General features: G+C 42.5%; 1 protein-coding gene across 1 annotated transcript in view; it reads left to right on the top strand.

Moving 5' to 3' along the window:
* The window catches only part of CFAP47 (cilia and flagella associated protein 47), a 681,124-nt gene extending 676,171 nt beyond the window's left edge, over window positions 1-4,953 (top strand). The window contains 1 exon segment of the mRNA XM_030575652.1: window positions 3,256-4,953. Coding sequence (XP_030431512.1) covers window positions 3,256-3,465 — 210 coding nt within the window. The 3' untranslated portion in view covers window positions 3,466-4,953.
* Window positions 4,954-25,647: the final 20,694 nt, after the last annotated feature.

The raw sequence follows: 25,647 nt of genomic DNA, 5'->3' as shown, positions 1-25,647 counted from the left end.
AATTAGCTAACCACAGAAGAAAATTTCTGTTTAAAAATGACAGTTACCTTTGGACATAAGGTCCTGGTGCTGGCTTTGTCAGAACCTGCTCTTGACTGCATTTATCTTCTTAGAAAATGAAGGCAGGTCCATCAATGTATAGTATTAAATAGGGTTTAGGATAAGGATTAACTAATCAGTTTGTTAAATATAATAACACAATATAAAATTAGATTTTGATTCAGATTTTAGTGGAATGATAATGAGGGGATATTTAAAAAAATATTATACATGCATGATGAAAGATCTAATGATCTTATGCTTTATTTTGGTGTTTGTATATTCCAGAAATATCATGACTTTTGCAGAGTAATTCTGTTTAGCATAGGTAATTAATTTAACACCTCATGTAAAGTCAAGAGAGCTAATTTTAAAGCCAACCGTTTTCAAAAAACCATTCCCTATAAATGGAAAGGTGTTCTGATATTAAAGACTCAGCAGGAGAGGCTGCTTCCTGTCTTAGTGAGACAAGGTGGGTGAGGTAATAGCTTTGTTTGGAACAACTTCTGTTGGTGAGAGAGACAAGCTTTTGAGCATAGATAAAACACATTTGCAGTTAAGCTTCTTGTTTAATTTTGGAGATTGTTTTCATAAAAAGGAGCTTTAACATTAAATATTTTATATTGTAGTAGCATCAAGAAGTCACAACTGGGTTGAACTGTACAACCATATTATCAATGACAGCTTCTGCCCCAAAAAGCATACGTTCTAATGCCCTGGAACCTGTGTACACTAGTTATCTGTGATAGGAACACGAGCAAATAATTGCAAGTCACATTTAATATATACTTTAGCAGTGGCAGGATGACAGTTAATGTCCATGGGGAAGTATTATTGCATTGACTCTAGAGCTAAAAATTATTGATATCTGAAATCTGTTATCAACAGCAAACCATAAGACTGATGACAAACTAGAAACAGATAAATATCTTTTTGTGTGCCCCACTTCTCATGTCCCTCTAATTGTCTTCATGTGTATCCTTGTAAACATGGGATGCTTGTAGTGGAAATGAGAGATAGAGAAGACCTAATATTCCTCTTAGTTTATTTGTTAGTGGTTCATCCAGGCCATATTCATTAAATAATTATAGAAATTAACATTGCATACTCTGGGAATGTTTGATCACATATGTATTGGATGATCCATGTTTGGTTTGAAGGTTTTATTTATTTTATATTTTGGGTCAAATTGGGGAATCCTACTCAAATCTAAGGAAAGAAATCATGCCCAATCCTGGAGCACAGACACTATACAGCTGTCAAAAGTCCTCCAACAATGCCCATGGTAGGAAGACTGCATAGGCTACACTGCTAACGAAGCAGGCTGTCCTACAAGCAGCATAGTCTAGTGGAATCAGCATAAAATTGGGAGTAACACTTGAGTTCTAAGTCTGATTCTGACACTGATCTTCTGAGTTCCTTAGGGAATGCAATCTACCCAATTCTCAGTTTTGGAAATTATGGAAGGTGTCAGACAATTATTTAATGACATCAGACAGACAGATTCAAAAAAAGTTAAAACTTTAAAACACAAATTGCCAGCATCACATCTAAATATACAAAAATAAATATTCTTAAATCAAACAATCATAAAAAATAAAATATATTACCTCCCCCATGTTATCCTTAAAGGTAAATTCTCAAGCAGCATTTTTGTTACTTTGCCACTCTGTAAAATTCGTTTGTTATCAGTGGAAATTTCTTTTTTTGGTGCTTTGTATTTGTTGGGCGAAATCAACATTTACAGATAAAAATCTAATCCTTCCAAGCCTATTTATAACATCTAAATGGTGTGGTGAGGATCATTTAATGCTTGTTCAGCACAGTAAATGCATAAAGTACTATATAAATGTTAATTATCTTTAGTAATAAAACCCTTGTTACTGGAAGTGGGAGAGAGGAGAAGATTCTATATCATCTTGTTTTCTCTGTTTTTGGGGAGTAAGGGAGAGGGAGACATGTTACAATCCCTGGTTACTGCCTCCCCTTCCCCCAGAGCAGCTATGTAGGTGTTACTGCAGCCATAGATCACAAAGCAGAGAGAAAGGGGGACTATCATCTGCACCAGGCCATTCTTTTAGCCTGGTGCAGAGGCTGGTCACACTATTCCAACCCCATCAGAAGATCTCACAATTAAGACATTTTGTAGTAATCCAGGCTTGAGTTTAAGGGCAAAAGGCAACAGGAACCTATAGATCAATGAATTGACAATTAGTTGCAGGGGAAATAATTGAAAGATGCTTACTGTATGCGCGCACACACACATGTAATGACAGGAAGGATAGTACTAAAATGACTCAGAGGGAGGGAATGCCTCTAAAAATTAAGGCAGTTTAGGCACAGATATTGAAGAAATGACTGCAAGATCCTGCCTAGCCAGACACATACATACAGGAAATGACTGCAATCATAATTCTGCCTTGACAGTCACAGATAGGTATAGGAGTTAAGAGAGCACTGAAGCTTTGACATGCACATAAGAATTAACTAACTACATGATCAATGCCTATAAGAGGCAATTAACCACATGATTAATGCTGTTTGAGCATACATATATGGGATGACAGCAAGAACCATGCTGCCTTAATAAACACAAGCACTACTGGAGATGACTGCCAATTGGACACAGAAATATATACTACACAACTAGATGATGCATGCCTGGGTCACTGCTGCCTACATAGAAATATACATAAAGGAGGTAAAGAATGTCATGTCCAATTCATGTAAAGATTCCTGAACTACAGTATGCAATATGAGTCCATAGTTCCACTTTCCATAACATAACTACAAAAGCAGGACTCAATGTATTAACTATCTTGACCCAGCTAGTCACCAAAACTTAGAATATCATTTATTACAAGAGCCACAATTAAATTCTAGTGTATAAATAAACCTAGCAACTCATTCATTCCTTTCATTCACATCATGCTGTGAAATAGCTCTGTCAAAAGAAACGTGTAGATCACCTAGAGGGCTAGGCTGTGTGTCTTTTTTAGTGCACTACCCTTAGCTCATAAAATCAATTGCTCTTCCTAGTTTTACATGATGATGGTTTTTTTCTCTGCGGGTGCAGTTCTGGTTTTGTGATTTTCAGGCAACCTACATGGAGAACAACAAATGGCTTTCTAATTACATTGTGTTAAATAGCTATTACATATTTCAAGGTATTAGGCCATGACTGCTTTATATCAGGTCTCTCCTCTTTGTTTTCAGACAGCGTCAATGCAATGGACATACGAGATCAATGGGCTGCTTCCACAGACCACACCACCTACTGCGTCAGCAAAAGTAGTTTCTACTAGTGGTTACATGAGGTCAGCCACAGTTCGACAGCGCAACTTTTTACGTGAAAATCTGAAGCTAATTACCACTGGCGTATCCTCCCCTATCAAAGGTGCACCGCTGGTCTTAAGAACAAAATAAAGCTATACTGATTTTAATTTATCATCTGTGGAAAAGTAATCTTTTATAAAGACCCAAGGAAGACTTATTTTAAAATTATACATAATCTCTTGATATTTTAAGACCATCCTGCTTTGATGGTGTCAATGGGGAACTAAATGTATTTCTTTCTGTCTTGAGGAAAGGTCTGTCTGATGAAAAAGGGCCCCTAACCCTCAAGGTTAGTTCAATATTGTTTGTTTGGTAGCACACTTATAGTAAAAAATTACTGTGTTTCTGGTGAAAACTATCACTTTTCTGGAGCTTTAAGATGTTCCTTTCTCAACCAGATGTAGGATTTGAAGTTTCTTACCTTTACTCATAAAATTAATGTGCCTTGGATTAGGTTTTAAGGGCTTTTCTATTATAAGAATTTATCTTAAGTTTACCTGAAGTTTGGGTTTTTATGAATGTTAAAATAGATGCATATTATATTTTTTTCAGTGGAAAATACAAAAGGATATTAAATTTGTACAAGGAGGTTTTTAAATATGAAATGTATAATACAAATTGCTTTATAGCACAACAGTGAGTTCCTTTAATTTGGGCAAAAGATTTGGAAAAAAAAGTAAGATTTTGGGGCTTTGGGCTAATGCTGGGCTTACTAAAGCACTTCACAGTTTTAGTAAGGTTTTAATAGGAGACACTACAGTTTTGCACATAGTCCTCTGTCAATCACTCAGCACTATATCCACGCAAAAGTAAACAAGTCAGCCTCTGATTTCTTTAAAGAGAAATCACTTACACAGAGTTTGCAGCAGTCTGATAAAGTTAAAGTGGTTCACACAGCATATGATCATAGCCTGAATGGTTTTCCGATTCTAATGCTTTGGAAAATGTGGAATATTTCACTGAATTTAAATCTCTCTGCATTATACAAGCCAAGGTTAGATTACTATACACAAAAACAAGGGGGGGGGAGGAGAAGTGGAAAAGCGGTAAACAGGAAGCAAAACTTACCTCACAGTGTTAAGCAAACTTTCTACACATCCATTCAAAACATACCGTACTAATTCCAAAATCAAAACTACATGAAAAATTAGTGAGGATGGCTGTTCAGATTTTATTTCCTTTATTAAACTAGAACTGTCAGTCATGTTGTACTTCCATGTATAGTCAAAAATGATTAGTTAAAGAAATAGTTTGGTGTTGCAGTGTGTAGATTGTCTTTGCACCTGGATATAACATGGGAGATGACGTCCATGTAATCTTTGTTTGAAAGAAACAATTTGGCAAGTGACCTCGAGTCTTCAAGGGCATTCGTTATTCATATGCACTATCAAGACTTAATAGACTGCTAATTGTAACTATTCCCTTGTTTTCAATGGTGTGATTTAGATACAGAATACAAAATGATGTGGCAATTGCATGTGTTTTACTTGCCCATGTATGGAATGACCATCATTATTCAGGGCTGGTGAAACTATAAAAGACTTATGTAGGTAAGTGCAAAAAAGCACCAATAAAATCCTTTTACCAGGATGTGCTAAATGTGTTTTGTTTATGCCACACATTTTACAGAAATGCTCTTATGAAAAAGTTTTAGACTGTTATATAATAGTTATTACTACTTTTTAATCCCTCGGTCTTAAATACAGTGGGCCTGATTCTGACAGGATACCAGTATAAAATCAAGAGTAACTCTACTGAAGACCATAAGTTACATAAGCATAGACTAGAACCTGGCCCTGTGAATTCAAATGTAAAGGTAGAAGAAGAGAAATTAGTACTGCTAAAATGTATCTAAAATATTTTTTTATTTATAAAAAGATATTGTAGTTGTGAGGTACAATATCTCATGAGCTGCCAGGCGTAGAGATGTTGCTATGGGCTTGTCTCCACTTACCAGTGGATCCATGCTGCAGCGGTCAATCCACTGCAGGGGAGGGGTTGATTTAGCGGGTTTAGTGAAGACCTGCTAAATCAACCGCCAATCACGCTCCTGTCATCTCCAGTACTCCAGCGGAACGAGAAGCATAAGGTAAGACAACGGGAGAGTTTCTCCCATTGACTCAGCGCATGTAGACACCGCAGTAAGTCGACCTAAGGTACATTGATACCAGCTACATTATTCACTTACCTGGAGTTGCGCAACGTAGGTTGACTTAACCCCGCAGTCAGGGCCGGCACTTCCATTAGGCGACCCTAGGTGGTCACCTAGGGCGCCAGGATTCGGGGGAGTGGCATTTTGTGCGCTCCCCATGGGGTGCACGGGAGCTTCCGGTTCCGCTCCCGTCTAGCCGCCGAAGAAGGGCCTTCTGCTTACGTTCCACGGAAAACAGCGGCAGGCAATTGAGCAGCTCAATGACTGCCACTGTCGCCTGTGGCATTTCGGCAGAGGGTCCTTCTTTGGTGGCACAGTGGGAGTGGAACCGGAAGCTCGCACAAAATGCCGCTCCCTGAATTCTGCCTAAGGCACCAGAAACTCTGGCACCGCTCCTGCCCACAGTGTGTAAACCTGCCCTATATCTCATTTGGAAAGATATGTCACTGTAGTAAAACAAAACAAGTGTATGTTGGGAAGGAAGGGATTGGAATTTAAATTCCATTATTTGGGACTGATTATTGGTCTTTTTCAAGGCCTGCTTTTACCTGAGCAAAACATATTTTTTAAAATGACAGCTGTTTGCAAGATATTCAAAGTGTGTGAAAATGTAATCCTGGCAGAGATGGATTAGTGGGCAAAGTGCAGATGAGGTAATCCAAGGTGAAAATAAATGCAGTTCACTCCAGGATTACAGAAATAAAGGAACTGATTCTATGATTATTTTGTAAACATGTAGTGTTTATCTAACAGGTCTAATCTGTACATATGGCATAAGCACCATCATTCACACACACAGGCCGTAAAGATGACCTCACAGCTATGTTCTATACAGTGTTTCAGTTTAATACATTTTGTACTAACATTAAAATTTCCTTCCTGGGAATCCTGAACTAGTTTATAGATTTTCCACATATTCAAATTCACTCATGGGTTACACACAATCAGCCATTTGCCTTGCTTGATGTTACTTGTCATAGTATCTAACAGAGTGAAAGAACTGAGGGCAACTTTTTTGCAACAGATAGATCATTTGTATTCTGGTAGCATCCACAATATGATAGATTAGATAGACTGTTGCTATATTAATAATGAGTTTCCTTACACTTCCCGGCTTCATGTTTTCCACGTCCAGAGGTGATGTGATAAAAATTAGCTCTTGGTAACAAAAAGGGACTACTTTCCTCTGTATATAATCAAGGAATGTGATACCACTAGTGTTTACAAGTGTCTTAGTATTGTACATCATAATCCCTGGAAAGGGTGCCAGAAGGTTTTCTGGGTAGATCAGTATTACTTGTTAGAAGCACTCTATAAAGAATTTCACTAGGCCAACTTGGTTTCGTCATGGTAAAGGTTGTTAAAAGGAAGCTGGCACCTGAAATGACACAAAAAATGCTGCTTCAGGTTGGAGAGCCTGACCCATAGCCATTAGACTATGGATCAGGCTGCCATGTCGGCAGAGTCAAGGGAGGTTTGCAGGGCTGTTCTGGCAATTAAGGAGCCCTCTTCAGCATTGGCTTTATATTGTTCCTTTGTTTCCTCTGGCAGTTGATCAATTTGTTGAACAAGTTGTAGACGTACTTTGCTAAGAGAGCTGAATAATTTGCTATATGAAATTGCAATGAGGTGAGGAGTAAAATTTGCATCCAAAGAGGTTAAGTATTTTCCAGTCCTTGTCATAAGGTGTAGTTTTTGACTGGGGTTGTTTTCCCCTTCGGTGCACCTCCTCTACGACCAGTGAATTAGGAGCTGGATGAGTGAATAAGAACTCAGCTCCTTTCGCTGGTACATAGTATTTTCTGTCCAAGCATTTACAGGATGTTGGGACAGTGGCAGGTGTCTGCCATATTATCTTTGCAGGGTCCACTAAGACTGAGTTAATGGGCAGAGCTATCTTTGCTGATGGGGATGCCTGCAAGATGTCAGTAAGTTTGTGCTGGGTCTCTGACAGCTCTGCTAAAGAGATGTCCAGGGATTCTGCAACTCTTTTGAATAAGTCCTGGAAGGACTTGAAATCATCTCCTGTGGTAGGAGGTGGTGGTATAATTGTTTCGTCCGGGGACGAAATATGGGTGAGTGGCAATGTATCACCTTCAGGAGCTTCTTCCGGCTCTCTGCCTCATCCTCCTTGGCCTCCAATGATGGTGGGTTCATGGATGAAGAGGACTGGGTGGTGTTTGATGTTGGTGGGTTGGGGAGGTTAAGATTTTGGGCTCTGTAGATGTCCCACTATGTCCAACTGGGTGACAGAACGGGTGGTGGTATCCATGGTTGTGCCTGCCAGCTTTGCCCTTGCATAGTTGGTTGTTGGTGAGAGGGTTCCGGTTTTGGGGAGAAATGACAAGGGGTATAAAGACCTGAATCATCCTTTTCATCCTCATCACTAGATAACGGAGGGGCAGATCTGCTAGGAGTGCCTGTTCGGGTCGGTCCTGATCTGACTGGGATACTGTCGGTGCCAAAGAGGTGTGTTCTCGGCGTGGAGGAGATTGCCAGGTCCGCCTGTCTTGTGAAGGGTTGTGGTACCGGGAAGCTCGGTGCTGTGGATGGCAGCATAGTATGCTCTGCTGCTGCCGAGGTCCTGTGAGGCTGTGTATATGCAGCAGGTGGCACCATTACACTAGCCAGTGCTGAGGCATTCTTCAGCACTGTTGGTGCTGAGCTAGGGAGCTTAGCTTTAGCTTGTGCACCTGAGTGAGAGCCTGGCCGCGTCAGTGCTTTGGCTCCTTGGGACATCTTGGTACTGGACGTTCCCAGTATCTCTTGGTCCCATTGGTACCAGGGCAGATTTTTCGCCAGGAGACCGCTCCTTTTTAGGGGGATCTCTGTGGTGATGACTGCGATTGACATTTGGTGGCTTTCCTAGGTGCAGGGTCTTTAGCCATGCTTTGGGTGGAGCCGTTGTCTGAGGCTGTTGCTGGAGACCATTGGCCAGGAGGACTTCTGGTTGGAGGTCCCTGGCTTTCAGTGTCCTGGTAGATAATTTCTTGCAGTGTGGACACTCTGTGGTATGTAGGTTTCTCCGAGACAGTGGATGCACTGAGCATGACCATCCAGTACAGGAATTGATAGCCTGCAGGTCAGGCAGTGTTTAAGGCCAGGGGAGCCAGGCATGCCAGAGGAGTTTCAGGGCTACAGAGAAACAGCCGTAGTTCAGTCACCATTGGTGGAGACCCACCGGTGGGGGGGGGGAAGCTAACAAATTTTTTTTAAGTGGGTAAATAAGGACAGGGAATGGACAAAAACCGAAAAAAGGGACAAATAAAAGTGGGAATATAAGCAATTTAGACGGGAGTGCTGCTGTCGCTCTGACTCAAGCAAAGGAGGTAGAGAAGGAACTGAGGGATGGTTGGCTGTGCATGCTAAGTAGCCACTTGGGGTGGCATGAGACGGCGGCCATGTGTGCATGGCCAACCGGAACACTGCTACTACAAATCTCCGATTACAAGCACAGGGCACCAAGACACCTAAAGTGGAGCACCCACAGGGACACTCCTTGAAGAATTTTCAGATCCAAATTTGGCAAACCTTACTGAGACAAAACTGCCACCCATTTCAGTGTAGATTTTGCCTGAATAAGGAGATTTGAAGAGATAAAGACTGCCTCATTGGGTGGCGATCAGAGAAAGAGCACATCCGTGCACGGGTCCACAAAGAGCTCTCTTTTAAGGCAGCAAAGGAAGGTATTATTCTGAAAAAGGTCTTTGGGATGCAAGCTGGGTTTGCCGAGGATATAATGCTGAGTCAACAATGTTCCAGCTTGAATGAAATGACACTGCAGCAGGCAAATCTGTATATTTTTTTTAAAAAGTTGATCACAAAGCTGAACTATCTTGAAAATGGTAACTTTGCTTTTTCACTCGCATAGAGTAAGCAACGTAAAAAAACACAACATATGTAAATAAGACCTTAACAGGCAGGTCCAACATTTAGAGTAAAAACGATAAACTCCCTGTTTTTGCCTTAGTATTTATCTGCCTGCAAGAGAGATTTAATACTTTCATTTCTCCCTGCAGAGACATCTCGCCCTAAAATAAATGACTGAACAGTGTCTTACTGCTGACACAGATCGCAGTTTGTTGCTAATGGAATGTTAACTGCTTTTTAAATAACTTTGAATCAATCTGCTGATCCATAAAAGATTCATCTAAAAGGAATCCAATTCATCTCCTGCCTCTGCCACTTCCACTGACGTGAAACATATTCTTCCATATTTTACCTTCTTTCAGTCTTTGTACCCCTGATGGGACACCTGACTTGTAACAGGATATTTTAATTGGGAGACCATGGCACATTAATAACTCAGCAAGGTCACAGTGTGAAAGGCAGATGCTATCCAGAAAGAGAGGAGGAGAGGTACGGGACAATCTTTCAAGCACATTCTCTGGTGCAAGATTTCTCTGCATCCTGCAAAGCATCAAGACTCTGGGATCAGAGAAGAAAGATGGAGAGAGAAATGAAACAGTACGGTCAACAGAGAAGGCAATATTTCTGAGGGCCTGTCCTCCTCCGTTGTCCAGAATATACAGATAGGGCTAGGCTCACAAAGAAGCGGAGGCATGGGGATGATGAGCATTGCCACGTCTAATTTTAGGTGCTTGGAAAAAATCCCTGGGATTCACAAAGCCTGGGTTAGGTGCCGTATACAATGCATGTAGACTGACAAGTGCCTGAGAATGGAATTCACAAAAAAATGGCACAATAGGTGGCTCCTTGCCAAAGCTAGCTAATGGAAGATGCCAAACTGAGAGGTGTGTGTAAAGCCCGGCCCCCCTCTCAGAGATGGGTGCATCAGCCCAGGCTGCAGGGATGCACCTCTCTCCACTTGGGGTCCTCAGATGCAAACCGTCTCTCGGCGTTAGGTACCTATGCTGTTTGGTGGGGGTTTGTTGGTGGTGTGATGGTGTTTTTTAACCAATGAGAGACTCTGTAGCGTGGGAGTTAGAACACTCACACCGGAGACCCAGGATCCAGTCCCCCTGCTCCAATAACTTAAAAAGAAAAAAAAAACTACAGTAAAACAGCTTGAACAGGAGAGACCAAGGGAGCCCCATGTCAGAATAGCTCCTAGCCCAGGGGTTTCAAACGGGGGGTCAGGACCGCACAGTGGGTCACAAAGTTATTACATGGGGGGGTCACGAGCTGTCAGCCCCACTCCAGATTCCATTTTGAATCCAGCATTTATAATGGTGTTAAATATATTTACAGGTGTTTTTAATTGATATGGGGGGTCGCACTCAGAGACTTGCTATGTGAAAGGGGTCACCAGTAGAAAAGTTTGAGAATCACTGCCCTAGCTCAGCAGCCAGGGCCCAGACCTGAGAGGTCACAGGTCACTGTTCAAATCCTTTCTTTCCCTGAGGTGGAGGGGGGACTTGAATCAGGGGTCTTCCACATCCCAGATAAGTACCCTCACCACTAGGCTAAAAATTATGAGGGAGGTGGTCAAACTCCTCCTCTCCCACTCCCCTTAGGGTAAGTTTCTCTATAGGAACCCAGTCTGGTAGACCAACTCTGAGCACCCTTACTGGATCGGGTCTCACAGGCTAGTTAGGTAGAGGACTATCTATTCCCCCATTTGTGAACTGTTTCAGGGCATAGGCCCTGGTATGGGGCTTACGTAGAGTCAGAAACGTAGTCATCTAGAGAACTTGTATTGCAAACATACAGGTCCTGAGGGAACCTGTATTGCAAAAATTGAGGGTGCCGAGTGAGTTTAGGTGCCTACAGGGTTTGACAGCAGCTGAGCAGTAGCTTTGTGACTCACAGTGGGGCCTGACTCTGGGATTTAGACGCCAAAATAGGCAGTTAGGTGCCTAAGTCCTTTTGCGAATCCAGCCCATAGAGCACAGTTCTCCACTGATGCCATACCCTCTGTGGTAGTTATTCACACCAGAGCACAGTGAGTGCTACAATGCTACCAGACTGGCACAAGTGTGACTACACAGGGTCAATGCAGTAAAGGAGAATCAGGCACCATGAAGTGAAATTCTCCCATTCTTCAAATCAGTGTTACCACCTGCATTACGAGAACACAAATCTGTACAAGCATCAAACGGTTCAGTCTTTCAGTTAAATATGATTCTGGTTTTGGGAATGACATTGCTGTGAGCTGCTCATATATAGTGTATATAGTTTGTTATGAAGCAGGCATACCCAGCAAATAATAGCCATGACCATTTTAAATCCTCATAAAAGTAAATATGTCAGGTTTCTCAACTCCACTTGTACTCAGGCTTAATATTGCACACGTACCACATGTGGTACTAAAACAGAAGATTGACTTCTGCACTTGGGAGTCCCCATAGAAGAAACAGAAAACGTTCTGAGAGGCACACACTGGATGTACATTTCAAGTGAGATTTTTAATTCTGGAGAATGTTCCATATGAAGAAAAATTAATGTCAGTCTATCAGTACATGGGCTTTAAGAGAATAAATGTAACATACAAGTGCTCTGGTACATATGGGCCAATTTTGTCAAATGTCAAGATTTTAGGTGCCTCAGTTGTTTGACTACATAACTTGAGACAACTGAGGCCTGATTTTCAGAGATGCTGAGCACTCACAACTTCATCTGGAATCAAAAGGAGTTTTCACTGCATAGCACCTTTGGAAAATGAGACCATGAGGTGTACATTGTTGAGCACCCAAAATTAGTAGCCACTTTCAAAAATTATGGCCATAAGAAATATTGCATCTGCCTGTATCCTGCACACATAGCTTGGATTAACATGCACCTACCTGCCACAGAACTATGGAAAGTACTGATTTGTGTTCTTTCAAATGTAAAATAAATACATAGTTGCTGAGCTGTGCTGTGCACTTGAAAATTCAAGATGAATGTGTGGGTGGTCAGATCTGTGCTTAGAAATTCAAAGTGACTATGTGGGTTGCAAGAAGAATATATAGAAGTATTAATTATTAATATGTGAATTTTGCAATGCAAATAGGGATAGCACTGACTCAGCATTCTTACATTGCTCATGGCAAAAAACTATCAGTTACGTTCAAATGCCAAACTTTTAATTGTATGATGATTCTCTGAATCATTGAGCTGGATGACAGTTTTACGTTCATACGTACTTGCAGATTCAATCTATTTTCTTGCTTAATGCTAAAATGCTGTCTTTTAAAAAAAAATCATGAAACCTATACCCTTCTTAAACTCAGCTACCTAATTAGCCATTATTTTGAAGCTGGTAGTGCTGGTGGGCAGCAGAGAGAGAAAATTATTTAGCGAGATCAAGTATTAGGACACTGGAGTGGGCTAACTTCAGAACTGGAAAGTTGATCATGCAGTTGAGGAAGTTGGTCTTATGATGACAGGAGTTCAAGTTGGAATGGAAGGGCAAATAGCCCCAAGAGAAATCCTAATTCAATAGAAGAGACTAATGATTCCTTCTACACTGAGGAGGTCACTCCATGCCACACGGTTACCATAGACACATATACAGGTTAACCGAGCACTAAATCATTAAAAATATCAATAATTGGGGGGTGCAGTGACTCAAAATTGTTTGTTGACTTGCCTAATGGGTGTAAAGGTGGCAAAACTCACAAGATAAACCCACCAGGTGCCATAGAGGAGCCAGTGGTGGTTGAGGTATGTATTGATGCAAATGACATAGGCAGGTGTAAGAGAGGTCCTGGAAACTAAATGGCATCTTCTCTCTCCCCATGCCATATTGCCACCATTGAAATCAACAGGGCCTGTCATAAACAGATAGTTAAGGGTTAATGTCTCTTTTACCTGTAAAGGGTTAAGAAGCTCAGTAAACCTGGCTGACACCTAGCCAGAGGACCAATAAGGGGACAAGATACTTTCAGATCTTAGTGGGGAGAAGTCTTTTGTTTGTGCTCTTTGTTTTTGGGTGTTGTTCGCTCTTGGGACTAAGAGGGACCAGATGTCAATCCAGGCTCTCCAAATCTTTCTGAATCAGTCTCTCACATTTCAAACTTGTACGTAGTAGCCAGGCAAAGCGTGTTAGTCTTATTTTTGTTTCTTAACTTGTAAATGTTCCTTTTTTGCTGAGAGGATTTTACCTCTGCTTGCTGTAACTATGAACCTAAGGCTAGAGGGGGTTCCTCTGGGCTATATGAATCTGAGTACCCTGTAAAGTATTTTCCCATCCTGATTTTACAGAGATGATTTTTACCTTTCTTTCTTTAATTAAAAGCTTTCTTTTTAAGAACCTGATTGATTTTTTCCTCTTTTAAGATCCAAGGGGATTGGATCTGGATTCACCAGGAACTGGTGGGGGAAAGGGGAGGGAAATGGTTAAATTCTCCTTGTGTTAAGATCCAAGGGAGTTGGATCGGTGTTCACCAGGAACTTAGTGAAAAAGCCTCTCAAGGCTGCCCAGGGAGGGGAAGGTTTTGTGGGGGACAAGAAGTGATCCAGACACTGAAATTTCTGGATGGTGGCAGAGCTACTAGATCTAAGCTAGTAATTAAGCTTAGAAGTGTCCATACAGGTCCCCACATCTGTACCCTAAAGTTCAGAGTGGGGGAAGGAACCTTGACAGGGCCAGTCAAGCCATAGACCTGTTAGTGTGATGAGGGCTGCTGGTAGACCTTTTCCAATAGGGTCCTATGACTTTGGAATTTGATCCCCCTGGGTTCAAAACAGCTGGAATCTGATGGCCTTCAGACCACATTGCAAAGATGGTCTCCCCTCACCCTCACCTCAAGGCATTTGTAAATAGGGGGCAAGTTGTAAAGGGGAGAGTTGACTTTCAATTGCTTGGCCTACTGATGGCAGGTTAGCATAAATTATTTTGCTGCCCTTAGGATGTATTTAAGTAATAAGGGTGCATAGCGTATATGGACAGGTGCCATATATTTAGTAGATTTAAAGAAATCCCAAGAAGGGCACCTATCCATATATTTTAAGCACCCTTGAAAGAGGAGTACTCTCAGGATCAGTTTGACAGGGTGACATTCAGGGTTTCAATAGATGAATGAAAATATGGCATGAAATTGTGGAATTTAAATTTAAAAAGTACTGGGGATTTTGGGGGGGTAGGGAAGGGAGTCTGTACAGAAGAGACGGGCTATACCTGAACTAAAGTAGGACAACACAGCTGGTTTAGAAAACCAACAAAGTGATAGGGGATTATTTAAACTAGGAGCAGCAGGAAAGCTGGCAAGTGCTAAGGGACACTCAGGTCAGAAACAGACCTGGGATGCAAGTAATAATAGTATCTGATAGTAAAGGATGAGACGGAAATTAAATTGGAACCCGAAGAGCGACAAATGGAGATCAGAGGTACATTCAGGGAAAATAATAGAAAGGTAAAATAATAACAGTCACACACCCTGAACTATAAAATCTTCATACGCCAATGCAAAAAGATTAACATCAAAATAGGTGCACCAGAATGCCTAGTAACAGAGAAGAGTACCTTGAAATTGGACTGCAGTTATACCTGGCTGGAAACTACTCAGGAAAGAGCGAATAGGCCTTAGAAAAAATGGAATAGCACTGTATCCTAAAACAATTCCATATTATCTAGTAAGGTAACGAGTGGAGAGGACCACAGAGTCCAATTTCTATGGCTATAAATCCAGTTCCCAAGAATACAAGCATAGTAAGAAGGTAATACTACCAGCTGCGGAATCAGGAAAAAGATATTGAGTGCAGTGTTGAGGAACATCAAGAGGCAACTAAGTCTAATAAAGCAGTAATGGGTTGCTTGAGTTGTATTTTTGAAGCAGCATCTAATCCATGCCCACTATCTTGGGGCTGGTTTTCAAATTGCAGATGTTCCTGAATTTCCAAATTTCCCATCCCTTACATCTTTGTCCAGTCAACCCAAACTCTTTCCTCCCACTCATTCTTCCATCAATCCACCAGTTCTCTGATGTTCCCTTGTATTCTTTCAGTTCCGACACGTGCCTGTGTGAACTGAATATGCTCCATCACCTGTGACTGATTACCTGATGGTATAGGGGCTTAACTAAATGGATATTCACCCATGAAAGCTCATGCTCAATATGTCTGTTAGTCTATAAGGTGCCACAGGACTTTTTGCTGCTTTTACAGACCCAGACTAACATGGCTACCCCTCTGATAATGATTACTCATTTTACTCATCTATACCATTTTTCCCTAAAGTGTAGTTTCATGGAAAGAGAAAAACGGATGTAGATGAGTTAAATGTAGTAACACCCAAAATGTTTAACTACATCTAACATTTTTCATAAAGTTTTTGGGTGCATTGGGAGGGAGGCAGTATGGCCTTGTGAATAGAGCACTGGACTGGGACACAGGATACTAGGGTTCTAATCCTGGCTCTGAACACTACTCTGCCAGGTGACCTTTGGCAACTCATGTCTCTCTGTGCTTCAGTTTCATATCTGTAAAATGGGGATAATGATGCTGATCTTCTTGCTAAAGTGCTTGGAGGTCTACTGATGAAAAGTGCTACATAATGGCTCTAGGTATTACTGAGAGATGAATAGCACTATTTGGTGTCATTTCAAATGGATCTAGATAGTGTTGTTGTTCCTCCTAACGTGCAACACTGCTCTTATTATGGATGCTAGAGGAGTCATATTGTCTGTAGACATGTTCCAATGCCTTCAACTTGAGTTTCATTATGTACAGTGGTTACTCTTCAATTCAGAAAAAAAATCAATATTTGTCAACAGTTCCCTCATCACAGCATCTGAGATACTTACATTCCATGGGAAGTCGGTGATTTATAAATATCTAGGTAGATTAGATAATGTCATCTCCCCCCTATATTTAGAATAGGAAATAACTGCAGTATCTCAAATTCCACACATAGATAATTGCCAGTGAATGATGAGATTATAATAGCAACCACTATAACTTTGCCCATTGGTCTTACTTTCAACCACCAATGGATGTTTGCACCTTTCATCTGCTGTTTCTGGCATCTCCAAAATAAATTACTGTAAGAGCTGCCAAAGTAAAGCAGCTTGCTGAAAAGTACGAGGAGAACTAGAGCCAACACAAAGTGTAGCCTTGGGTAAAAGTGGATAGCAAGCCACCTATCCACACCTTTCTAACTGCAAAGGTGTATTCTAGATGTGATCACAAAATGTCTTCAGTTTGAAAATGTTGAGGGAATAATGAAAGTAAAACTTTCTAAACAGGATGGTGCTTGAGAAACAAAGTGTACAAGATAAGCCTATGAAAAGGAGACCAATTTATCCCTCAAATAAGTGGTGAAACACTAAAACCACAATTAAGTATCTGGCATGAGATCACCAATTTTCTGTTGTAGCTGTTGACAGCATATGCATAGCAAAGTGATTAATGGGGACTGGCTCTGAATGCAAGAAGACTATCGTTGCCAGGGGCCCTTTGCTGCCACCTGTTCAGGTTCTCCCAGGATAGTCTTTTTTTTGAGGTAGCTGTCCTAGAAAATCTGTAAAAGTGTTCAGTACACACTGCCAACAGTCCAGTTTTATGGGCTCAAGATCATCCCAGATGTCCTGTGGTACTGAAGGGGTAGGAGTTGTACCACAAATGTGGCAACCATATCTTCGGGTGTTGACACTGACCTGCACAAAGTTAGCGAAAATGGCACAGCCCCTATGACTTCACCATAGGATCCAACTTAAGGGCTTAGAGTGGTTTATTGATTGCAGATTTAGACTCATGAGAAGCAAGCAAAAGCATCCTTTGCCCTGAGGAGCAGTTTGACAGCTACCAGCTCCAATGGGTCTCTAGAGGAATCAACGTGTTTATAACCACTGGCATGAAGATCTATAACAGAGGCACAATGAATTACACACTCATGGCCAGAAAAATATGTTTTGCAATTGAATTTGAGTGGCCCTACTAGGTGAGAAACAGCACCTATAACTTGGAGCATCAGAGTCATATTTCAGCTGCAGATGAGGCATGCTGCATTAACAGTTTAACATCACCTGTAGCTCAGCCTTTTCTGGAATCTTTCACCTGTGCATTTGCATGCAGTTGAACAGTGGTTATCATGTAGGCCGAGATTTCTCAAACAAGCCTACAGGAATTAAAGTCAAAATCCTGGTGGGATGTGGGCACCTAACTCCTTTGCAAAGTTCTAACTGCAGTGTTTGCATAGCAATATATCACAGTAGTAACACTGCCGCTGCCACCAATCATGGTGCATTAATGACAGGAATACATTACCGATAGCAATCCTTCTACATTAATGCTAGGACTTTTTGCAAAGAACATCCAACTGTACATCAGACTGATATCTGGGAACAAAACTGGCTGTCACTGAAGTCAACGGTACCAAGATCAGGCCCCAGTGGCCTATTTCTGTGATTCTGCAATGTAGCCTTAATGCTGTGATTGTTACATCTAAGACATGGTCTCCACTGGACAGCTAGGTTAATGCAAGGCAGTTTACGTTGACCTAGCTGTAGACGCATTTTCACTTAAAATCAGCTCCTGCCAGCATAAGCCCCCTGCTACGCCAACTTACTAACACTACCTCCCCAAGCGGCATAGAATTACAGTCAATATAGTTAGGTTGATACAATGATAGTGTAGACACTGCATAACTTACATCAACCTGTTACTGGCCCCCAGCAGCTGCCCCACACTGACCACTCTGGTCACTGTTGTGATCGTCATTGCCAAGGGGCCAGGTGGACAGGAAGCCACCCCTCCCTTTTAAAATCCTGTGAATTACTGAAATTCCCTTTTCCGGTTGTCCAGCTTAGTGAGCACACCGAGCAGCTCTCTACTGTTGTGTGCAAATGCCCAGCTGACCATGTCAACTACATGTTACAGACACACTTGTTCCTGGAGTAGACAGGTGGTGTTCGATCTCCTGAGTCTGTGGGGAGGAGCCTCCAATTTAGTCATAAAAAGGTGGACATCTATGAGCAGATTGCTTGGGGGATGCAGGAGAATGGCTGCAACAGGGACTATCAGCAGTGCCGTGTTAAAGCAAAGGAGCTGCGGCAAGCATACCAGAAGGCCAAGGAGGTGAACCATTGATCCAGGGCTGATCTTCAGACCTGTTGCTTTCACAAAGAGCTACATGCCATCCTTGGCAGAGACCTCCCCACCACCTCCAAGAGCATCATGGATATTTCTTCCAAGGAATCCGAGTCACAGGCCCCTGCCACGAACAGCATGGAGTATAAAGTGGACAAGGAAGAGGAGGAGGAGTATGAGGGACAGGTGACCAGGGGATCCAGCTGTGTAGCGAGCCAGAAGAAAATTTTCTCTCCACTGCAATCCAGGAAGTCCAGATAGTCGAGCATGGACAAGCCTGGTGCAGGGGAAGGAACCTCTGGTAAGTATGCTGTTTGCTTTGAAGTTACAGAGATGGAACCACCAAAGTAACAAGACACATCTTTAATTTGCTCTTTTTACTTGTGCTGGTAGTGGAACAACTAAGATGGGAAGGGCTGATATCTGATTTTCATTTAACTCTAGAGTTAGGCAGAGGGGGCCACGTGAACCAGGTTTTTTATTTGCACTGGGATGTCCTGTGAATCCTTTCTAGAGATCTCAATGAAACTTTCATGGGCGTACTCTGCAATCCTCTGACAAAGGTTTCTGGGGAGGAATGCTTATTTCTTCATACATGGTAGGACATTTTCCTATGCCACTCAGTGATTACTTCAGCAGGCACCTCTGCAGCACACAAGCTAGCAGCATATGGGCCCAAGCGGCATCGGGATGCCGGCAGCAGTTATGCTCTCTTTGCCTCTGTTACCCTCAGGAGAGATGAGTTAAAATCATCACTGCCCATAGATGGTGCCAGTATACAATTCCACTGTCCTATACCACTAGAATCATGCAAGCAAGCTATTCCCCCCTCATTTCCCCAACACCCTCGAAGGCCATACTCACCATGGCTCCATCCATCCCAAGAAAAAGTGAGAATGTAGTGTGTGTAAGCATAGTCAGGATGAGCTCTACTCTGACATCTGGTGGTGAATTATGGCGAGTGTGGAAAAGAATTTCAGAGGCTGATCGTGTTTGCATAGGCACACCCACTCCGCCTAGCATAGCCCACAGAAGCCTAAAATGGTTACTCTCACAGCTGTGGGATCCCCAAATTTCTTTGTTATTGGAGCAGGAGGAATAAAGTGTTGTCACCCTGATTAAGTAAATGAGGAACTACGAAACTGTTTTATGATAAAGGGTTTCACCATCAACTAAATAGCACTTGCTAGACAAGGGACATGGGTTCCAAAACCCAGTGAATTGAGAGAGGCTGGGGACAGGTATTTGTATCTGGTGGTGTGGGTGCCTTGTGTGAGCCAGAAGCACCAGTTCCACCTATTCCTCTCTCCACTGTGGAATATCAGAGCTGATTTTTGATCCTCTTAAGAATCTAGATACAGGTTACTGAGCTGAACTCACTTTGGGCTATTTGTGCACCAGTACTGGGGCTCCTCTACTGTGAGATGAAATCACTAAAGAGCTGGAATTGCTGAGCTGAGAGTACTGAGTACTATGAGAATTAGTGGGAGAGCCTGAAGCTATACTGCGGAGCAGAGCAGCTGGCAGAGTGGAGTGGAGCAGTTTGTGGGGCTGCGGAGTGAACAGAGCTGAGCAGTTTGTGGGGACAGCTGGTGGAGCAGAGCAGCTGGCAGAGCAGAGCGGAGCAGCTGTGGGACGGGTGGAGCGGCCCATGAAGTGAGTGGAGCCAAGCAGTTTGCGGGGATGGCTGGAGCGGATCACAGGACTGCTGGTGGAGCAGAGCAGCTGGCGGAGTGGAGCAGTTTGTGAGGACAGCTGGAGGAGCAGAGTGGAGTGGCTGGTAGAGCGGAGCAGCTCGTGGAGAAGGCGGAAGCAGAACCCCACGGAGAGGCAGGGCAGTTGGCCCTAGACCATGTAAGGTGTGAACCTTTCTACCCAGGCTGGGGTGGGGAACCTCTGCAGATAGACTCTCGAACTCTGGGGCTGCACTGACTCAGGACAGAGACTTTTGGATTGCGGGACTTTTGGAACTGTCGGTGATCTTTGGGTTGCTGGACTCTAGGGACATTTGGGGTATTGGACTTTGGAGTCTTGGGGTGATTTGGGGGTTGCTGGACTCAAGAGCCCAGGGAAAAGGACACAGTCCAATTTCCTGAGGTGGGTCTTTGCTCATGGTTTGGTCTATGAACTCTAGTTGAGGTGTTTTCCCAATTTAATGCTTGTGGTTTATCTCATGTAATTAAACCTTTTCTGCTACACCGAGACTCTGTGCTTGCGAGAGGGGAAGTATTGCCTCTTCGAGGTGCCCAGGGGTGTGTGTAAGATTTTCCCAGGTCACTGGATGGGGGCTCGAGCTGGTTTTGCATTACGTCGTAGGGAAGGGACCCCTATGTATTGAACCCAGCCCTTGCTGCTATTCAGCCTGGCAGAAGGGTTACATGCGTACAACTTTTGCGGAGGAAGGGGAGTGAGTTCAGCATCTTCAGTTTCAATTTGCAACATGAACACATTAACAATGGCACCTCTATGTATTATATTTGCAGCTGCGGCCATTGCAGCCTTCAGGGGCTCCCTTGCCACACCTGTGGACTGCCTGAGCCAGATAAGGAGAAAGAGAAGAGAACTCAGGATGACATGTTCCAGGAGATCCGGCAAGCCAGTGCGGCATCAGAGAACGAGCACAGGGCCTGGAGGGTTACCCTAGCAGACAGCATGGACAAGGATAGAATGGAGAGGAGAAACGTAAAGGAAAAGGAGACGGGTATGCAGCAGGAGATGCTTGTGCTTCTCACATAGCCGCCGTAGTTATTACATTGCTTGTGCGTGTGCACACTTTTTTCTTGTGTTGATAGTGCTGAAGTAACTGAGGTTCTCATAATTTTGTAGTGTAGACATAGCCTCAGTGTTGACCAAAAGCCAATATGCCCCAAATTCAGCTCTATGACTTCTCCATAAGATGAAACCAGGAGAGATGAAGAATTAGGGAGAATACACTATTTTATGGCGGGGGGGGGGGAATGATGAAAAGGTTTGGAAGGTATTTTTAATTAAGTTATTTGGAATTATTTCCTAGTGTGACTGTCCCTTTTTAAAAGTTCTGTCATCAAATGAAGGCTAATTTTTTATTGGTTTAATTTACCATTTTGACCCTCCTTACTAACATTTAAGTCCTTTCTTTTTCATCCACCTAACAACCCCACTAGCGATACATGTGATAAGGTGGCCAACTCATTTGTGAAGTTCCATAGGTACATGTCTCAACTGAAGTCCAAGGGCTCTTCCACTGGGCCAGGTGTACCAAATATTAGTGGATGAAAGCACGTGGCTCAGGCAGCTCATTAAATAAAAGCCAAAGAAGAAAGTAAGTATAATGATAGGTACATGGGAGTGGCTATGCAGATAGGATTAGGTTATCAGTAACAGGGTGATCCTGCTAAAGCTTCTGAGCATGCCTAACTAGATGCTTCCAGAAGCCTGAGCAGAGTCAGAGAGAGCTGAATGCTAGAGTGGTAGGCCAGAGATCTGTCTCTTCTCTCTTGGCCACAGGAACAGCTCAGGTACAGGGCTGCAGGCAGGGTGGATGAATTTAAATCAGATTTAAATCACTGATTGTAATCATGATTTAAATTAGCAAGCAGGAAATGGTAATTTAAATCATCAATCTAATCTTCTTTTGCATTGGTACTTTTTAGTTATTTTCCTAAAGAAAAGTTGACTCTCAGTGGTTGGCAACCATCAAAACATATTGATTTGCAACTAAATATAGCTTTAACACTAAATGCAGTGCTTCTTTTTGCAAACCAGGAGGAAAAGCTTTATCTGTACACATTTATTGAAGCAATTATATAGCTTAATTTGGATTTATTCTGATTCTTAAATTTATACCTGTTTATTATGCTAGAAAATGGGGAATTATGCATATTTACTAGATTACTTTTTTACTCGTGATTTTTGTCAAGCTCGATTTAGATGGTAATTCAAATGCAATTAAAAGTGTACAAAACAGCATTTTAAAATTGTTTTGATTAGTTAAACAAAACTACCTTAAAATGTGCTAAATACACAAGAAAAAAGTTATATCAAAACATGTTCTGTATTTAAAGCTAACTGATTTATTAAACAGAGGAAGTATTATCTGTAATTAATTAATTAATTAAACTAGTTGTTTCTGGTAACCATGTTCAAGATTTTGGGACAAGTAGCTATCATTTTCTCACATCTCATTTTTATTCATAGATAGGTAGGGGAAAACAAACTTTTCAACTGCTTTTTCAACTCCCAATTGGTTTCTCAGCTTTGAATTAACTAGTCACAGAACTAGATAAATAAACAAAAAAAAATATTTTCTGTATTTGCAGAAGGGGCTTCTGCTGGCAAAAGTTGGTTTAGCACTTTACCAAACTCCATTTTCCAGTGCTTAGCCAGTGATGTGACTTTCTTTAAAACTTGGCAGCAAACCTGCACTGCTTAATATTGTTTTTCATTTAATTTCAGTGATTTTAATAATTATAGTAAGTTTAGGCATTAACATAGTTGATCAATATCAAATTTAATTTTAAATCGGTTTAGTTTTAAAAATAAAACTGCATCTAATTTAAATTTTAAAAATCCAATTTTTTTAAGTCATCAATTTTTAGCTACCTTGGCTGCAGACTCAGGCAACAACTACCAGCTCAAGCTTCACATCTCTGTTCTCACAATAGTGAGCTCAACTTCAACAGCAGGTGTACTTTTCCTTCTGAGAGGCCACCAATTGACCCCTTTGCCCCTGGAAAAAGGGGGACAGAAGGAGAAGGGAGAAAGTTCCAGCAAAAAGTCATCTGAAATACAATGTAAATACTCTTGGCACTTTAACAGTGCTTTTCATCCAAACATATGGGCTGCTAAATTCAGATCCCATATTTCAAACATACGCATACCCCTTCACAGAAGCCACCACTGGAGTTAGTCAAAACTGGCACCTTTGTTGATATTCTCAGCAGAGAAGCCACGGAACTAACTACCGTCTCTCTTGCAGTGGTTGGTCTGAGCCATATTGCCAATACACCATGTTATTCCTATTCTGTAGATAAACAGAGGACTTTGATCTTCAGAGCTGTCAATCTAGAATCCTTTACTAGCATTAACATTCACTTAAAAAAATGGCCAACAACCCTCTCAGCAGGTCATTTATCAGACTAGTCATCACATCTCAATCATTATTGGATGAGTAAAGACATTTACTGTAGAGAAAATTAATGACACCCAGCCTTATGCCACAAAAAATAACCAAGAAGGTTTTATGGCTTAAACACTTTACATGCCATGCCCCTCTCTTTTAAAAGTTTTGGTGCTGTTTTAAACACTACTCCCAGAAAGTGGCTGTACCTCCGTACAGTTAAACCAAACTCAAACGGGGTTATATTCTGCTCCTCCTGGTAGATATGCTGTACATCAATGGACACTTCAGAGGATGTTCATGTGAAGACACATGCTAGAGCCATGTGATTAAAAGGACTCTTGTTCACAGAAATATACAATTTAAAGTTGCTGTCATCAAAGAGATGTTATGCCTCTTCCTAGCCTATTAGTCAGAAGCCATCTCCAAAGAATTATACATAGGTGTAAAAAAAAATAAGTCTTAGAAATTCACATGGTTTCCAGCAATTTGGCTCTTTAAGCATCTGGCTGCCATTCCCACAGCAGCATCCCTGGGCAGACTTCCCTCATAACCTAATGCTGTTTTCTTACTAGTGTCCTATACAGGGCAGATTATTTGACAACATGCTGTTATTTTCTCCCTGCCGCTTCTTTACTCAGGCTGTCTCACTCAGCGGCTGTTTTGCTTCCCTCCCCCCTCTGCTTCTCATGTAGCAGGCCAACGACTTGTTTATGTCCTGCTCCTGTTCCTGCAGCTGCTTTCCCTAAAATGATCTTAGGCTAGACTTCCATAGAGTCAGCTGCTTTTCTGTTCTCTTCTCCCCACCCCTACCCGGCAGCCTCTTGTCTCATCCTGTAGCAGGATACATTCTCTCTCACTCCATCTCTCTCTTCATTGAGATAGAAATTGTCAGTTTGTGATGTTCACTCACACCCTGGGTAGAGAGAGAAAGGCAAACAGACATTTCCCAGGATGTTGGCTAAGAACCTCAAATGAGCTGAGGGGAGAAAATGATTCACTATTGACAGGAGGTCTCGGTAACAGATGGTACATAAGACAGGTTCTGTTATATTTGCTCATGCAGTGAGGCCTTTACGTGGGGAGTTTCTTTCACATGTGTAATAATTTACTGGCTAGCAGGAGAACATTGCAATGAGAGCAGGTCCTTTGTGCATAGATCTTTACAATACACACCACTGCCTGGAGATGGTTTTCACCCTGATAGATTAGATTTCCAGCAAACAAACATGTTATTGCTAGAATTTTTTCATGTCAGGAAAAACAAATTTAGTTGGTTCCCCAGTGGGGCTCTTCAGTATTTATGTAAGGGGACTGTTATCCCCTTACTAACATTCAGTGGGGGTTTTTTAGTTGCTAGCTCCCAGCACTAAAAGGGGAGGGATCGATGGCAAATCAGGACCCTGAGACTGACAGTCCCCAGGAACAATGGCGAGAGGCCGATTCTCCAGCTCAGCCTGATTGACAAGGGCAGGCAGGCTAATCAAGGAGACAGAAGGCCAGGGTGGGTCCTGTCCTCTGTGTGAGCTGGAATTACCTGGGGCAGACAGAGTGGGGCCGAGCTAAGGCGAGAGTAGGGGCTGAAGCTAAGCTGCTGGGAGCAGAGCTGCAGCCCAAAAAGCCAGAGCACAGCCCAGAAAGAGCAGACCTAGCCTGGGAGGAGAGCTGCAGCAACCAGAGCCAGAGGGGCCAGACAAGCAGCCCAGGAAGCAGGTGAGAGCTCAAAGCAGAGTCACAGAAGCAGTCTGCAGAGCAGACCTGCCCTGGGAGCAGAGCTGTAACAACTGGAGCCAGAGAAGCAGCCCAGGGAGCTAAAGGCAGAGCAGCAGCAGCAGCGGTGCTGAGGCAGAGTGGAGCTGGGGATGGAACAGTCCGGAGCTGGGTGTGGTGAGCAGCTGGGGAGAGCAAGGGGGACCCTGGGCAGTGGGCCCAGCACCGGGAGATGCCTCAGCCAAGAGGCCCTGCAGGCCAGACTTGGAGAGGGATCATAACCCTGACAGAGCGGGGGTGACACTGGGGAGAAGGGTCCTGCCACCCAGAGCCTGAGAGT

The sequence above is a fragment of the Gopherus evgoodei genome, chromosome 1, assembly GCF_007399415.2.
Source record: "Gopherus evgoodei ecotype Sinaloan lineage chromosome 1, rGopEvg1_v1.p, whole genome shotgun sequence".
NCBI lineage: Eukaryota > Metazoa > Chordata > Testudines > Testudinidae > Gopherus > Gopherus evgoodei.
This window is presented reverse-complemented; position numbering and strand designations above follow the sequence as displayed.